The following is a 16934-nucleotide window of genomic DNA, read 5'->3' as shown; positions in this document are numbered from 1 at the left end:
AGTCTAATGTGTGAAAATAGATAAAAGAACAGTTCTTGTCACTGGGTAACAAGTAGGAGGAGCTAGAACCCCACAGACTTGACCGTTAATCTCTCCTTGGATGCTGGAGTACCTTCTTGAAACCTCAAATGCTCCTTGAAGTAGAGTTTTTTAAAAATAGAGTGTTTGAGAAGATTCTCTTCAAAAAGAGGTGACCACTTAAGCATGCTTCCCAAAATACTATTCTTAGTGGAAAGGTAAAGACTTAACTATGGGACGTAAGTTTAACCTTTCTGAGTCTTAAAATTGACTTGTAAAGTTGAGACTAGAATCCGTAAATGGAGTCCTACATTATAAACCAGTTAACAGATGGTAACTGGACAAAGGTGGTGATCATTTCACAGTGTATACCAATGTCAAATCGTTATGTTGTCCACCTGAAACTAATGTTATGTCAGTTACACTTAAATTTTTAAAAATTAAACAACACAATTAATGAAACCCAGTTAATGAAAACATCTCAACTAATGAAGAGCTACACTAAAAACTTCGTTTTTAACAAAACCATTCCTAGTTAACATTCTTGGCAAAGAAACAGCAGGCTGAGCGTTAGCATATTTGTCATTTGACCTAACTTAAAAAAGCATGAATCCTTGGGGGTTTATCACACTACTCCTTCTACTTCTGTGTATGTTTGAAAATTTTCACAATTAAAAAGTTTGAAAAAACACTCTCCCCCCACCAAAAAAGAAAGAAACCATTTTGAGGAATAGGTGTAGTCTGGGAAATCAGCAGACAGTTTACCTCTAAGATAAAAGAATATTTAAAAAAATTACAGATATACAGAGAAGCATAAATCGTGATATTTTCCAGCAAATGTTCCCATACCTTTTCTGTTTTTGTGGCTTTGAATTTTTATTTAGGAAAAGAATCACATAATATTGTTTTTATTTCATAACTTATGCTCTCAGATGGCAGTTAAGCAGGGAAACCAACTGCAGATGCAAGTCCATGAAGGGTGTCGTGTTGGCGAAGAAGCCCCACCTCCCACTGGAACAGAAAAACGACTAGTTGCTAGGGCAGGAAAGAAGCCACTTGCACATTATTCTTCACTGGTGAGAGTCTTGGGGTCAGACATGAAGACCCCAGAGGATCCTGCAATGCAGGTACGAAGGGAACGACCTATGTCCATGATTTTTCTGACCTGTGTTTCATTGTCTCTGGTCTAAGATTTGAGCTGTTCTTCAGAGGTTTGGGAGTTAATTGTGACTGTCTCTCTGACTTTTTGAACTGGTAACAGTGGTTACTTCTGGAGAGGACCATGAATAGGGTGACATTTTTCTTATACTTTTTCATGCTCATTTTTAAAACTATACGTTAATATTATTTGACAAAAGAAACCTCAAAATAATACATTATAGGACAATTACTTTAAACAGAAGAAAAAAAGTATCTTGGATTTGTGTTTATTTGCAGCAGCTTCCACCTGCTCCACATAATCCAGACCAGCCTCAAGACAAGCCCCCTGACTGGTTCACAAGCTACCTAGAGACAGTGAGTGTTCTTTCCAGCTTGGGTTTAGCAGCAGTGTTGGCACAGATGGATTGTTGACGAGATAGAAAGATAGTTCCAGAGGGCTGCTGCCTCTGGTGCAGGTGAATGAAGAATGGTAGCTAATAATTTCCAAACTACAGCAGTTCTAGTCAAGAAAGTTCCTGGCTTTTGCAGTGATGTACTAGAAAAGGGGTGAGTTTAAGGATGTAAGGGAAAGAGACAAATTTCTGTCCTTGAGAAGGAAGTGTTAAAAATTTATTCATCAAAGGGCTTCTTGATATTTGCTTTGAAGCCACTTTAGCTGTGGAAGGGTTAGACTTTTTTTTTGCTATGTTTCTGTCCATTCATTCTGTATCTATTATCTGATTATTGTGTTCTTATACCAGAGATGGTGAGGTTTCAGGTTTATTTTATATTTTCGTGCCTTTTTCCAGTCTTGGAACTGAGAGAATTCCGCCCCCTCCCTTCCCCCTGCTTTTTCTGTATTCTAGTTCAGAGAGCAAGTGGTTAAAGAAACGGTTGAAAAGCTTGAACAGAAATTACATGAGAAGCTTGTCCTCCAGCATCCATCCTTAGGTTCGTGTCCCTCAGAAGTTTCAATGCCTGTTTCAGAGGAAACACTGTTTTTGCCAGAAAACCAGTTCAGCTGGCATATTGCTTGTAGCAGCTGCCAAAGGAGTATCGTGGGTGTGCGCTACCAGTGCAGGTAAAGCAATAGCTTGGGAATGAACACCCCTTAGAGCGGGAGGTTCTAATGTTCTGGGGGATAAAGGGTGTACTTACTCTGAGCATCAGACACAGCAGCTCTATATTGAAAACAAGCTACTCTTCACCCACAAGAGAAAATAACTATTTGAAGAGTGAATAATTAGATTGCTGTGTTCAGGTATATATACATTTGAATTGAGAGAGCCAGACAGAATTAAGTTCCCCAAAACGAAATTGGATCCCCAAGGGTTGTCTCCCTATTCCAAACGCTTTCATATCTTTCCTCCCATTGATTGTCCTTTGAAGTAGGTATAGATGAAGTGTCACCATCTTCACTGATTCATGAGGATTGAGACATGGCATGAGTGGGTGGCATGCTCAGGCTCCCACCTCAGTGGTGATAGAGCAAATATATGGAAGTCTGGGTCCTTATCTTCTGACCTCAGGTCCTTCCCACTGTGCCATTCCTTTCCTCACAGCCTCTGCCCATCCTACAATATCTGCGAAGATTGTGAATCAGGGCCGTATGCCCATGACTCCAATCATGTCCTGCTGAAGTTGCGGAGACCTGTTGTGGGTTCTTCTGAACCGTTTTCTCACTCGAGGTTCTCTACTCCTCGTCTTCCTGCTGCTCTGGAACAGGCCAGGTAAAACCATATATATATGGGGTGTTTGTTCTCTGGTTGGCTTCTTGGTTTTGGTGACAGGGTGGGATCACAAAACTAAACAGTCTCCTGGACTTCCCTTGCAGTCCATCCATTGGTTAGGACTCTGCACATCCATTGCAGGGAACACAGGTTTGATCCCTGGTTGAGGAACTGAGCTCCCACGAGCCATGTGGCACAGCCATAAAAAGACCAAAGAATCTCCTTAGTTCCAGCTCCTTTCCAGTTGATGTGCGGTGACAGGGATAATTATCCAGAGCTAATGAGATGGAAACCAGAACTGCAGAAAGAAATTAAGAAACTAAACTAGAAGCAGACGCTGATGAAGACCACAGGTGGCTCAGAATAGCTTCAAGGTTTATTTGTGAGATTTGTATTTTAAGACTTTTTTTTTTTTTTAATCTCACAGGCTCCAGAAGCAAGTTGATAAGAACTTTCTTAAAGCAGAAAAGCAAAGGTTGCGAGCTGAGAAGAAACAGCGTAAAGCAGAGGTCAAGGAACTTAAAAAGCAGCTTAAACTCCACAGGAAGATTCATCTATGGAATTCGCTTCATGGGCTGCAGAACCCCAAATCTCCTTTGGGTCGACCCGAGAGCCTGCTGCAGTCAAACACCCCGATGTAAGCCCAGGGCCAGGGCAGGAGCCAGAGCTTTAGGTCCAGCCATCTAAAACTGGAACTTAAGCCAACTTCTGTTTTATTTATTATTGCTAACTCCTAACACTCAAACCCTTAAAACTTCCCATTTTCTGATCTTTGTGTTCTTAAAGGGTGGTTTGCTAGTTATCTTTGACACTTCCTTTGTTGGCTTCTTCAGAAAAACAGAAACCAGTAAGGTTCAGAAACTGGTGTAATCTCTTTTTACTGGAAACAGTCTGGATTTGAAGCAAAAGGAACAAATGTTTTAAGAGCCCAACTCTCTAGTTGTGGTATTTATGGACCCTTTCAGTTATCCTCACCATAGCTTTTTAACTTAGGAGTTAGGTCCCCTTGTTTTGTTCTTTCAGCTGTGCCATACGGGAGGTAGGATCTTAGTCCACTGACCAGTGATCAGACCCGTACTCCCTACAGTGGAAGCATGGAGTCCTAACCACTAGACTGCCAGGGAATTCCTTGGGTCAGCTTGTTTTCTTAAAAAATGTTAATAGTTTGTTCTTGTTGTTGTTGGAGGGTTTTTTGCACCACATGAAGCTATCGGGTTCTTAGTTCCCAGACCAGGGATTGAACCGAGGCCCTCAGCAGTGAAAGCAACGAATTCTAACCACTGGACCGTAAGGGAATTCCCATTATAAAGCAGATGCACTAGTATGCCCTCCAGGGTCATGGTCTGCATATTGAACCACATATTGGGTATTCAGAATACATCACACCCAACACAAGTAGTTAAATATCTAAATTTTCTGTTCAGGCTCCCTCTGCAACCCTGTGCCCCAGTTATGCCAACACTCAGTGCAGCGTTTGTGGATGAGAATTTGCCTGATGGGACTCATCTCCAGCCAGGAACCAAGTTTATCAAACACTGGAGGATGAAAAATACAGGAAATGTCAAGTGGAGCACAGACACAAAGGTAGTTTTCCCCACAAAGTGTGAATGTGAAGTGGTTGAAATGGCAGAGTGTTTAACTGACAGACTTTCTTTCTCCTGTTACTATTCTTTTCAGCTCAAGTTCATGTGGGGAAACCTGACTTTGGCTTCTACCGAAAAGAAGGATGTTTTGGTTCCCTGCCTAAAGGCTGGCCATGTGGGAGTCGTGTCTGTGGAGTTCATTGCCCCAACCTTGGAGGGGACATACACTTCCCATTGGCGTCTTTCTCACAAAGGCCAGCAGTTCGGGCCTCGGGTCTGGTGCAGCATCATAGTGGATCCTTTCCCCTCCACAGAGAGCCCAGATAACAGTGAAAAGAGCATGATCAGCTCAAGCAGAGGTGATGAACTCCCCTGCCAGCAAGAGGTGAGCATTGGAAGGGCCTGTTCACAGCTGGTGGATCCTTCAGAAACCTGGAAAGGCCAGCTTCTTCCCTCCGCCCAAACACATCAGTATGCTTATATTGGGCCTAGTCTTCTGGGACTTTGTGTGTCCTTCGAATCTGCGTGCAGGTGTCCCTCAGTGCTTAACCCTGGTTGTTACTTGGTGCACAGTTTTCTGATTTTTTTTTTTTTGCTGCACTGGCTCATCGATGCTGCACAGGCTTTCACTAGTGCAGTGAGTGGGGGCTACTCTTTATTGCGGTGCACTCACTGCAATGAGTTCTTTTGTTGTGGAACATGGGCTTCAGGAGTTTTGGGCACCAGTTTAGTGCTCCACGGCATGTGGGTTCTTCCAAGACCAGGGATCATACCTGTGTCCCCTGTGTTGGCAGGTGGATTCTTAACCAGTGGACCACCAGGGAACCACATGTTGTTTTAAGGCAACTTCCCTATTTACTGCTTAAATTTAAGTTACCCAGTGATGATATTCTGGTTTTGACTATTGTTATTATGGTTAATCTAAGTTACTATCATTAGGGGAAGCTAGATAAAGGGGGTAATTAGTAAACTCTCTGTACTCTTTCGGAGAAGGCAATGGCACCCTACTCCAGTACTTTTGCCTAGACAGTCCCATGGACAGAGGAGCCTGGTAGGCTGCAGTCCATGGGGTCGCTAGAGCCGGACACGACTGAGCGACTTCACTTTGACTTTTCACTTTCCTGCACTGGAGAAGGAAATGGCAACCCACTCCAGTGTTCTTGCCTGGAGAATCCCAGGGACGGGGAAGCCTGGTGGGCTGCCGTCTATGGGGTCGCACAGAGTCGGACACGACTGAAGTGACTTAGCAGCAGCAGCAGCTGTACTCTTTTTGCAGCTTTTTCACAGAAAAGTGTGAAATTAAAACAAAAAGTTTTACTGTGTACAGTGCATTTGATTTTAGGGAGGCAGCCGTCAACTTGCTTTTTGAGTTCTGTTGAAGGCCAAAAATGTGTCCCAATGGTTTCTCTCCATAGGAAGCTTTTCTGGCTAAAGAAGAAATTCTGCCTGGTGAAACAACTGAGCAGACAGAAGGGCCAGGAACCCGCATCCCACAGAAGGCAAAGAATGCTCCCAGCAAGAGGGAGCTCTACATCCCATCTGTGGATCTTCTGACTGCCCAGGTGGAAGATTGAGCATTTTGAGGGGAAGGGACAGAAAGCCCTGGGGAACAAGTTCTTAACTTGTTGAAGGGAAGGGGGTAGAGCCGTCGATGGTTCCCAGAAAGTTAGAGATAGACCACTCTAATCTAGTGAGATGCATCAAATGGCAAGATCATCCCAGTGGAAACAAGTTTCTAAATTAAATGTTTCCTCTTTGAATTGGGAACTTATCTTGTGGTTCCCACAACTTCCCCTTCGCTGCCTCTTCTTTCTGGCTAACTGGTTCTCCTTCACCCCCACTGCATCTGCTTTCTCTCCCAGTGGCTATTTGAATGTTTGGTTCCCATTAACTCTTCTTGTTCTCACTTGACTGAGATGAGGCATGAATTTGAACACGAGTTGAATCTAGGATGATGTGGAGCTCAGTGGCCTTTAACACAAAGCATGGCTCTAGCATGTGTTGCAAGTAGCCTAACATGCCCTCCCCCCCTTTTTTTTTCAGGATCTGCTGTCCTTTGAGCTACTGGATATAAATATTGTCCAAGAGTTGGAGAGAGTGCCCCACAACACTCCTGTGGGTAAGAATGTCACTTGGTCCACCTTGTTTATTAACAGGCCCAATAGTATTGCCCCCCTGACTCTGGTAGTTACTGTGTCATTCTGAGGTATTAGTAGGCAAGGATTTCTCCCACAATGTGATATTAAAACTGCACCCATGGGCCCATTTTCCTTCATTTCCCTGTTGTCTGTCAGAGGCAACAATACAAGTTTGTACAGAGTTTCCCCACCGTAAAGGGACCCTCTTCTCCATTTCTCCTAGGTGTTTGTGTCCCTTTGTTACTTTACATTCATGGTTCTGTGTCTTGGTCATGGTCTTCCAAAGCCAAACAACTGTTTATGATCCTTCCTGTGTTGATTGACCTGAGATACTTGTGTACTTGATGGTCTGGAAAAATTCTTTACAACAGGCCTTGGAGCATACCTGGGTTTATTTTAGTTCTGCAAGTGGCAGGAAACCTAGAAGCTGCTGCTACTGGACACTGAGTATTGATGATGCAATGCTTTTTCTTGGTTGATGGTTCTCCTATCTTCATTCTCCAGATATGACTCCCTGCATGTCTCCTCTGCCACATGACAGTCCTTTAATAGAGAAGCCAGGCTTGGGGCAGATACAGGAAGAAAGTGAAGGGGCGGGATTTAAAGCACTTCCTGGTAAGGGGTTAAATATTTATAAAGCATTTGCATCCTCCCCTTCCATACCACGCCCTGTTGTTATCCATACCTTCTACTAACCTTACCTTGGTGTGTGAACGGGTTTTCCATAGGATCTGATATTTTGAAGTCTCACCTTCACATAGCACAGACAGCAGTTATTCCTTGGCATCGTATCAGCATGGGGACGTGACTGGAGAAAGCTCTGCAACACTTTAAACACCAAGTGCAGACAAAAGTTCTGTCTTTTCCAGATTCCACAGTGTCAGTAAAGAAAAAGGCTGAGAACGTTTCTTCCATGGAGGAACCAGAAGATGATTTGAGTGGGACCCAGTTCGTGTGTGAGACTGTCATCCGATCCCTTACGTTGGATGCCGCCCCGGATCACAAACCACCTTGGAGACAGAAGTCCCCGCAGAGTGAGTGTCCCTGAAATTCTCAGACCTCACCCCACCCCCACATCGGGGTGATGCCTGACTTGTGATTGCCAGACCTGAGCAGGTAGAAATGCTCTTCTTTAATGAGAGTGGAGACAGGGGATCTTTGTTAGAGGTTGGATCATGGTTGGTTTTTTAGACTCTACATGTGCATCAGGAGCAAGGCAGCTCCTATAATTCATTTCTGCACTTTCCCAGGGGCTGAATTACAGCTGTACGCCACAGAGGAACAGCAGCCAACTGTGCTGCCTGGGTTCTGCAGTAAGGAGTCTTCGTGTAAGTGGATGGAGCCCCTCAGCAGAGAACCCTCCCCTACGCTCCCACTCCCATCCCCAGTAGCTGAGTTGTCTCATTTCTCCAAGGGCAACAGTCAGGAAATAGTGGGCAGAAGCAGGAGCACCAAGCTTAAGTTTCTCAGGGTTAAATTCTGCTGTAATAAATTTCTTTGTGGCAGAATTTCTAGAGGTCAGATAGGCAGAAGCAATTTCATGTATTTCAGATACTATCCAAACACTCAAATTTTAAAACTATGTATTTAAAAAATCTATATGTATTTCCACACACACATTTGAGTACAAATGGATAACAAAAAAAGTCTAAACAAAGTCTAGAAGGACTTACACCAAAATGTTCACAGTAGTTGTCTCAATAAGATTATTGGTAGTTTGTTGTTATTTTTTTTCTTAACTCATCCATGTTTTGCCAGTTTTCTGTCATGACTACTCATTACTTTGCAAAGAGGAGGAGGAAAGGAGTCAAAAGTACATAGTCCCTGCAGTACTTAGCACCAGATGTTTTCTCTTCTCATAGCCCTGTTAGCTAGTTTAGCAATTTCGATTTGAAACCATGCCAATATGATAGGGGCTTCTCTGATAGCTCAGTTGGTAAAGAATCCGCCTGCAATGCAGGGGACCCCCGGTTAGATCCTGGGTCGGGAAGATCCACTGGAGAAGGGATAGACTACCAACTCCAATATACTTGGTCTTCCCTTGTGGCTCAGCTGGTAAAGAATCCACCTGCAATGTGGGAGACCTGGGTTCAATCCCTGGGTTGGGAAGATCCCCTGGAATAAGGGAAAGGCTACCCACTCCAGTATTCTGGCCTGGAGAATGCCATGAATTGTATAGTCCTTGGGGTCGCTCTGACAGTTATGTTAGCTGTCACCTGAAGGGGAAAAGGAAGAGGGCCTCCTTGTTTTAAGGTTCATAGTGTTCTCAGAAGCTTTATTGTTTCTGCTGACCTTGTTTTTATGAACTTTGGTTCTTCACAGCTTCAGACTTTGAATATGGCCCTCTGGCTTGTCCCTCTCCTCTGGCTTTCATAATTATAGCTCATGACCCACAAGGCTTGGTATGGGGCAGGGTAAGCATGAGGGACTGTTCTTAGCTTGTACCTTAAAATTGGATGCTTTCACCCTTTAGTGAAATTTGCCTCACCTGAAGAGGGACCACTTGCAGACGAGAGGGAGGAGATTGTCCAAATTGCTGAAGAAGAGGCTGTTGTGGAGGAAGAGGATGAGCTCAAAGATGAAGTTCGGAGTCAGTCCTCTGCTTCTTCAGAGGACTATATCATCATCCTGCCTGAGTGCTTTGACACCAGCCGCCCCCTGGGGGACTCCATGTACAGCTCTGCGCTCTCACAGCCAGGCCTGGAGCGAGGGGCTGAAGGAGAGCCTGGGATTGAGGCTGGGCAGGAACCAGTTGAGGCTGGGGAGAGACCCCCTGGAGGGGACAACCAGCCACAGGGGCACAACATCAATGACATCCTTATGACCTCACAGACTCTGGACACAGTGCCCCTAACCCCAGAGGTGGTGGGGCTTCCACCACAGCTGCCCAGGTACCATCTGTACCCCACTCTGCTGGGCTGTCCTTCAGAGGTGGAATAAAGAGAGAGGACTCAACCTGATCTCAAAACCTGTTTCTCTGTCAGCGGGGGCAATGGCGATTTCCCATAGTAAAGTCTGATGAATAAAAGTTGTACTTCCCAGTATTTGTGGATCCTGGATTTAAAGAAATACTTGCTTTAGTTAACCTTAATTAGCTGAGTAATTAGCAGGGGAGTGACCAGACTGCAGCCAGTCTTTCTAGCTTGACTGTGACTGAAGAGGAAAACAGAAGAGTGAGCTCTTCCCACCTGATCCCTAGATGCAGACATGTGCTCTGGATCAGCAGTGTGAAACCTCTGTAGAGAAGCTAGCTCTGCTGTGCGCTGTTTGCTGTTTCTCCACTGTTACCAGAGGTGCCTTCTCAACTTACTTTCAATATTATGTCTTTCTGAAAGGAGTCCTCCCAGTGCACAGCATCATGGTTCCCCAGGAGTGGATTTACCAGTTACCGCACCAGAAGTTTCTTCAGTCCCTGGTCAGATCAGAGAAGGTAATGACCTGCCTGAGCTTTCTCTCTGTGCTCTTTTTTCATGGAAACCAGGTATAAGTAGGCACTCTGTGGTTCTTGGCAGTTTTGCGAAACTTGCCCTTTGACTTTTTCTGTGCTCCTCCCTCCTACTCTTTTTGTTCTATCTTCTAGCTTAATATTTATTAGATGAGACCCCATAGCAGCTGGCATTGTGCTGTAGTGGAAAGAACACAGGTTTTGGAACCAGCCCAGTCTAGGTTCAGCCCCAGCTCTGCCTTTCCTCACTGTGTAACCTTGCAGTGGTTCAGCAGGTTGATAATACCTGAAGGTCTGTTTCCTCATCTACAAAATAGAATAGCACCTTGGAGTTGTGAGTAGACCCTCAAAGTGGCGTCCCTCTCTTCCTCAAAAAACAAAACCTGGACTTTGGGCGGCCCAGTGATTTAAGACTCTGCATCCAATGCAGGGGGCACAGGTTGAATCTCTGATCAAGGAACTAAGAGCCCACATGGCATGTGGTGCGGCCAAAAAATTAAAGGCTTGAAATGTTGTGATCAGATTGTTACCTGCCTCAGAAATAGCCCTGCTGGGAGTTAGGAAATCCAAGGCATTTCTAGATGCTGCATCTAACCAACAGCTCTCTTGCTTTTAGAGCTCAGAGGCTCCTCAGGACTTGTAAACAGCAGACCGAAGAGCTATGACCACTCAAGGTAACTGGACCTTGCCTGTGTAGCCTCTTCTTCGAAGCAGGTGGATGTCCTAGCCTCTCAGAGCACGTGCCTCCTCCTCAGAGTGACGGAGGAAAGCCATCATCCCTTCTTGTTCTTATTTCTCTGGAAGCTCGTGAGCAACCCTGAACAGAGGGCTAACGTTGATGTTTAAGAGTGTTGCCAGTCCAGATGGAAGAAGCGCCCTAAGGTTCAATTCCTGCTTAGTAACAGAGGAGGGCAGGAAGGTCCAGCCCATTGTGCGTCTCGTAACTTGTTCTTAGACAAACCTGCCTCTCTGCTCCTAGTCGTCTCAAGGCGGTGTCAAGTTGGGCCCCTCCCCGTATACAGTGTTCAGAAAATCACATTTCCTTTGGGAGATGTTTCCTCTGAGATGGTAACTGAGCAGACACACTGCCAGTACGTCACTGCGCCCTTGACCACATTAATTTTCTACTGGGGCTGAAAGCTGGCATGCTAACCAGAGTGACATGTTTTCTGCAGTGCCCATATCTTGTAACAGTAAGAACTGAGCCCTACGTCAGACCTAGATTTGTAACTATAAAACTGATAGGAAAACAGTCAGACACTCATTTTACATTTGATTTTCTTTCCTCCAGGAAATCTCATTTCCTTTCCAGAATGAGAACCCAGATTATCTTGTAGGAAGATAATAATTAGTGTTTCTTAGGGAGATAACTTGGCTTTCCTCCTCAGGCACCACCACCACCATCACGGGAACAGCATTGCTGGAGGACTGGTAAAGGGGGCTTTGTCTGTTGCTGCCTCTGCATACAAGGCCTTGTTTGCTGGACCACCAGTCACCGCACAGGTCAGTGTATGTTTTATTTTCCTGAACCAAATCCAAGTCACTAGTGAAAACAGTGGCATCTGCCTGGGCTGGAGAGAGTCGCACATCATTATAGAAAGCATGAGCTTCAAGTTTAGTCTTCTTTTAATTGGAGGATAATTGCTTTACAATGTGTGTTGGATTCTGCCGTGTAGCAGCCAAGAATCAGCCATAAGTACATGTATGTCCCCTCTCTCTTGGACCTCCCTCCCATTCCCCCATCCCATCCTACGCTTCTAGGTTGTCACCAGGTTGAACTCCCTGTGCTATACAGCAGCTTCCCACTAGCTATGTATGTTTCTTAATATGATGACATACATGTTTCAGTGCTGCTCTCAATTTGTCTCACCCTCTCCTTCCATAAGTCTGTTCTCTGTGTCTGCGTCTCTGTTCCTGCCCTACACATAGGTTCATCAGTACCATCTTTCTAGAGTCCACATATATGTGTTAATATACGATATTTGTTTTCCTCTTTCTGACTTCACTCTGGATAACAGGCTCTAGGTTCATCCATCTCTCTAAAACTGCCTCAGATTCGTTCCTTTTTATGGCTCAGTAATTCCATTGGATATATGTATCACAAAACTTAGTCTTTGATTAAAACACAAAGACTTGGCCACTTTCCTCTTACATGACTTTGGCTAAGTTTAGAGAGGAAAGAAAAAAGACCTAATGTTTGTTGCAGACCTAGTATGTGTGTGGAGCTCTCCCAGGTGCTAGTGCTACAAGAGGAATCAGACACTAGTTCCTGCCCAAAGTGGTGGGAAACAAGTGAAGTAAACAGACGTTTGTCTATGAAACTTTTGAAAATTGCAAAGCACTATAGAATTTAAGGAATCTTTCATCTAATTAAAAAAAAAACACACATTTATTGTGCAGTGTAAGATACTATGCCAGTTTTCTCAGACCGGTGGAACACCTTAATCTGATAATTGGCCCCACAGTGCAGCACAGGAAGGCTTCCTGGTAGATGATGCCTGAAGTCATCCTAAAAGTGTTTGCTAGGAATCAGAGTCAGAAAGGGTAGACAGACAGTAGCTCTGGAAATGTGAGCCTGGAAGGTAAATTTGTTCTGAGAAGAGAAAGAAAAGAAAAGACCAGTGATGTAGGTGGGATGCTGTGTTAAGTGATTTGGATTTTATTTTAGAACCTGTGGGCAGCCTCTGAAGGATTTTAGGGAAGTAATTAACATGATCAGATTTGTTCTTTGTAAGATCACTCCACTCCTCCATAGTGTGGAGGCTGAGGGAGCCTTAAGAAATCCAGCTGAGAATCCACGTGTAAGAAGAAAAGAAAGGTAGAAGAGAAATAGAAATGGCAGAACTTGGAGGCCATAAGGGTAGAAAGTTTCTGGTTTAGGTAGTCAGTGAAACATTCATTAAGAGAGGATATATAAGAAGGGTATATTTGGGCAGGAGGAAAAGAAAATCGAGTCGGTTTGGGACTGGTGTTGAATTTGAGACCCAGGTCAATTTATCCAGAGTATAGTTGGATTTATACATTTGAATTACAGAGAAAAGAAGTTTGGCCTGGAAATGAAGTCATTTATGTACAAGATAAAACAGGAGCCACAGATTAGATAAAATTTTCCAGGAAGAATGGATAAAGGAAGGAGCAGCCTCTAAGGATCATGGAAAGAAAGAGTGCTCTGCAAAGAAGACTGAGAACTAGGAGGAGAATGAGGAAGGGAAGGGAGTTCTACGCTGGAGCTTAGGGAAGGGAGTTTTAATGAGGAGGGCATGGCCAGCAGTGTCAGGTGCTGCAGAGGAGTGTGAAGGAGCAGAGAGGACTTGAAGAGTACAACTGTGCCTCACTTTCAGATAGCTGGACTATACAAAGGGAAAAGGAGAGTGAAAGCTGGGACGTGTAATGTGGAGGGAGACATTTTTAAAGGTGAGCCAGTAGCAAAGGAAGTTAACAATCAAAATGAGAGAGGTTAATTAGTAGAAAAATGTTTCCGAGGTGACGAGAGGTAATGAGATACAAAGTAAGGTTCATTCAGGATTAACCTGGAAAGGAGGATGGATAACTTACTCTGAAATAGAAGGGAACAGTAGAAGAGAGAAATACCAGAGACAGTGCTCAACATATTGACATGCTTTCTTTTCCTAATCCATTCAGTTCAGTTGCTCAGTTGTGTCCGATGCTTTGTGACCCCATGAACTGCAGCACGCCAGGCCTCCCTGTCCATCACCAACTCCCAGAGTTTACTCAAACTCATGTCCATTGAGTCAGTGATGCCATCCAACCATCTCATCCTCTGTCGTCCCCTTCTCCTCCTGCCCTCAGTCTTTCCCAGCATCAGGGTCTTTTCAAATGAGTCAATTCTCTGCATCAGGTGGCCAGAGTATTAGAGTATCAGCTTCAACATCAGTCTTTCCAACGAACACTCAGGACTAATCTTCTTTAGGATGGGCTGGTTGGATCTCCTTGCAGTCCAAGGAACTCTAAAGAGTCTTTTCCAACACCACAGTTCAAAAGCATCAGTTCTTCAGCACTCAGCTTTCTTTATGGTCCAACTCTCACATCCATACATGACTACTGGAAAAACCATAGCCTTGACTAGACGGACCTTTGTTGACAAAGTAATGTCTCTGCTTTTTAATATGCTGTCTAGGTTGGTCATAACTTTCCTTCCAAGGAGTAAGCGTCTTTTAAGTTCATGGCTGCAGTCACCATCTGCAGTGATTTTGGAGCCCAGAGAAATAAAGTCAGCCACAGTTTCCACTGTTTCCCCATCTATTTGCCATAAAGTGATGGGACTGGATGCTATGATCTTAGTTTTCTGAATGTTGAGCTTTAATCCACTCAAACACCTGCAAAATACTAGCTAACCTGTGTCTCTCTCTTTTTTTTTTTTTGATAAGAAAATTGGTACTCAACACAGCTGTTAAGTAAATAAGAGGGTGTTCCAAGTATTCGGAGGATTTAGGAAGGTTATGAGCTTGGTCCAAAGAGGAAAGTAAAAATAAAAGATTAAGTAAATTAGCAATAAAGAATTGCTATTCTTTATTTAAAAAAAAAAAAAAGCCAAGAAGGTTGCCCAGGATATCATTTCCTGAGCAGTTTCTGGTCCAGCTCCTTTGCGTATTTGATTAAATTTCCCAGACTTTTTTCTAGTAACAGCTCTTCTTCTCCTTGGCCCATCATCATGATCACCTTTATCTTCACAGGTTTTCCAGAGTGTGTTTGCATCTCTTCCTTCATCTAGTTCTAAAGACAGTTCATTTGTTACCTGGTTTGGGATACAAACATACCTCATCCAAAATAGAGTTTTCCCAGTCCTTCTTATCCCCTCAAAAGACCCATTGGTATTGGGTGGACAGGAGTGCCATAGTCTTGCACCTAATTACCTAGTGTTTTGAATAAATCTGGAAAGATTAGAATTACTCAACAAAATAATACAGATTTTTACTGAAACTGTTTTTCTGCTTTTCTTGACTCTACACAGCCAATAGTTTCTGAAGATCAGACAGCAGCCCTGATGGCCCATCTCTTTGAAATGGGATTCTGTGACAGGCAGTTGAACCTAAGGCTGCTGAAGAAACACAATTACAACATCCTGCAGGTGGTGACAGAACTCCTTCAGGTCAACAACAACGACTGGTACAGCCACCGCTACTGAGGAGTGGCCTCGTATTAAATAACTTTGCCTGCTGCTCAGAGATGATCTTTATTCTGTTGGGGCATGGGGTAGAGACCCTTGCTTATTTTTTAATCTGATGAATCTATAATAGAGCCCATCATTGAACTATCCAGACAGTACCTGCCATTGCAGTATTTTTTGGAGCAAATCAAAAACCAGAACTTAAATTTTCACAGTAGACATTAGGTGAATTGTAGGAAGAGCATTTTTCAGTTGATTTGGATAAAGCTCCTTTCTCTGTTTTAGTGCACTGAAGAGTATAACTTAAACTTCCTATAGAACCATTTTTCTTTCTGCTTGTACTGAAGTTGAGTATTTTTCTTTGCTTAACGTGGATGTTTTTATGGGGATATCTGTTGTCAGTTTTTAAAAGGAATTAACCTTGGAAGTTGTTTTCCAGAATTATTCTCATAATTTCTCTAACCTATCCCAAGCTTAAATAGCTATGTGGTATTAAAATGACACCTAGAACATGATAGGAATTTTGTTACTCTTCCCGTTTCAAGTAGAAAGTCATTTCTCTGCAAGTCTCGGAAATCAGCACTGTTGTTTTCTAAAGACCCCACTGATGCGTTGAAGTATATCCACCTTCCACGTCTCTGCACTTCTGAGTAAGGAGCGGGGAGTGTGCTAATTAACCCACCAGCACCTGTTGAACAGTGTCTGTTGTAGCAGTTTTGCATACATTTGTATTTTATTTAAGGGAAAAAATTTAGGTAGTGTGAAATATTTTGCTAATCCTATAAAGAAGGAAAGAAAACTCTTCTATTAAAGGAAAAAGTAAATTTAACAGTTACCTTTTTTCTTTATGTCAGGGGGCAGGTCTTATTTACAGTAGAGTGGGCAAGGGCTGTATAGAAACATGAGAAAACTGAACTTTATTATGTGAATCTCAGTAAAATTCAGGTGCAGGCAGATGAGTGGGTGTGAGGCTTTGAAATGGGATTCAGGAAGTCCTGAATGTCTCTTGAATGTTTGAAATCTGTTCAAGAGAACTTAGAACAAGAAAAAGAGGCTGTTTTACAAAACTTGGATGGGGAGCAAACTCACAGAAAAAAGTTTTGGTTTAATTTAACCCCAGGGTGAGTGGGGAAAGAGCTTGCTTACAAAGGTCCAAAGTCCTCACTCTGGTTATAGAAAGGAGTCTTGGGTACAGCTGGTAAAGAGGTAACAAAAAACACTAAAGATTTTAGTCATAAAAACTGCTTGCAGAAAAAGAAGAAATCTGACCCCCCCCCCCCCCCCCCCCCGCCCCAGCCCGAAGGGGGAAGGATAATAGTATTATATAACCTGGTTGGTATTACAATGAATGATGATGTAATCATTAGCCATAATGATGTTTATTTACAGTATAACTCCTGAATACTATTAAATAGGCCAGGATTCAGACTGCAAGCCAACCAGGCTGTTCGTTATTTAAAACGTTTTTATGGAGCCTTCTGGGTAGAGGCTGAGCGGCCGGTTGTGTGTAATTAATTGGGGGTTGATTTGGGACGGGATCTGTCTTGACCATCTGAGTCGTATTGTAAGGGTCCAGTCGTCTGTCCCATTGTACTTGTACGTAACCGCTTAAAGAATGGTGAAATAAACTTTGAAACTCTTACCTGCCCTGGCTGGTACCTTCGTCCAGGACCTCGCGTGGTCCTTGAAGAGCTGAGAAACGTTCTGGCCGCTGTGTTCAGAGAGGCGGGCCCTGGGAGGGAGGGGGCGGGC

General features: G+C 43.7%; 1 protein-coding gene across 8 annotated transcripts in view; it reads left to right on the top strand.

The window, feature by feature from the left end:
• The window catches only part of NBR1 (NBR1 autophagy cargo receptor), a 29035-nt gene extending 12211 nt beyond the window's left edge, over positions 1-16824 (top strand). For 2 of the 8 annotated variants that reach the window (XM_086357525.1, XM_086357524.1), the window contains exons 6-22: positions 951-1145; positions 1456-1533; positions 2025-2239; positions 2721-2888; positions 3316-3525; positions 4313-4472; positions 4566-4856; positions 5887-6033; positions 6515-6590; positions 7114-7224; positions 7479-7643; positions 7860-7937; positions 9083-9500; positions 9945-10039; positions 10671-10728; positions 11443-11557; positions 15027-16824. In XM_086357525.1, the coding sequence (XP_086213651.1) occupies positions 951-1145; positions 1456-1533; positions 2025-2239; positions 2721-2888; positions 3316-3525; positions 4313-4472; positions 4566-4856; positions 5887-6033; positions 6515-6590; positions 7114-7224; positions 7479-7643; positions 7860-7937; positions 9083-9500; positions 9945-10039; positions 10671-10728; positions 11443-11557; positions 15027-15200 (2754 nt within the window). In that variant the 3' untranslated portion in view covers positions 15201-16824. The remainder of the gene's footprint in view (positions 1-950; positions 1146-1455; positions 1534-2024; positions 2240-2720; positions 2889-3315; positions 3526-4312; positions 4473-4565; positions 4857-5886; positions 6034-6514; positions 6591-7113; positions 7225-7478; positions 7644-7859; positions 7938-9082; positions 9501-9944; positions 10040-10670; positions 10729-11442; positions 11558-15026) is intronic. The other 6 variants (XM_086357526.1, XM_086357530.1, XM_086357528.1 and 3 more) reach the window with 6 other exon arrangements.
• The last annotated feature ends 110 nt before the right edge of the window (positions 16825-16934 follow it).

The sequence above is a fragment of the Bos grunniens genome, chromosome 19 (genome assembly GCF_055505025.1).
Source record: "Bos grunniens cultivar Pamir isolate PY7600 chromosome 19, Bosgru_T2T1.0, whole genome shotgun sequence".
Taxonomy (NCBI): Eukaryota; Metazoa; Chordata; class Mammalia; order Artiodactyla; family Bovidae; genus Bos; species Bos grunniens.
This window is presented reverse-complemented; position numbering and strand designations above follow the sequence as displayed.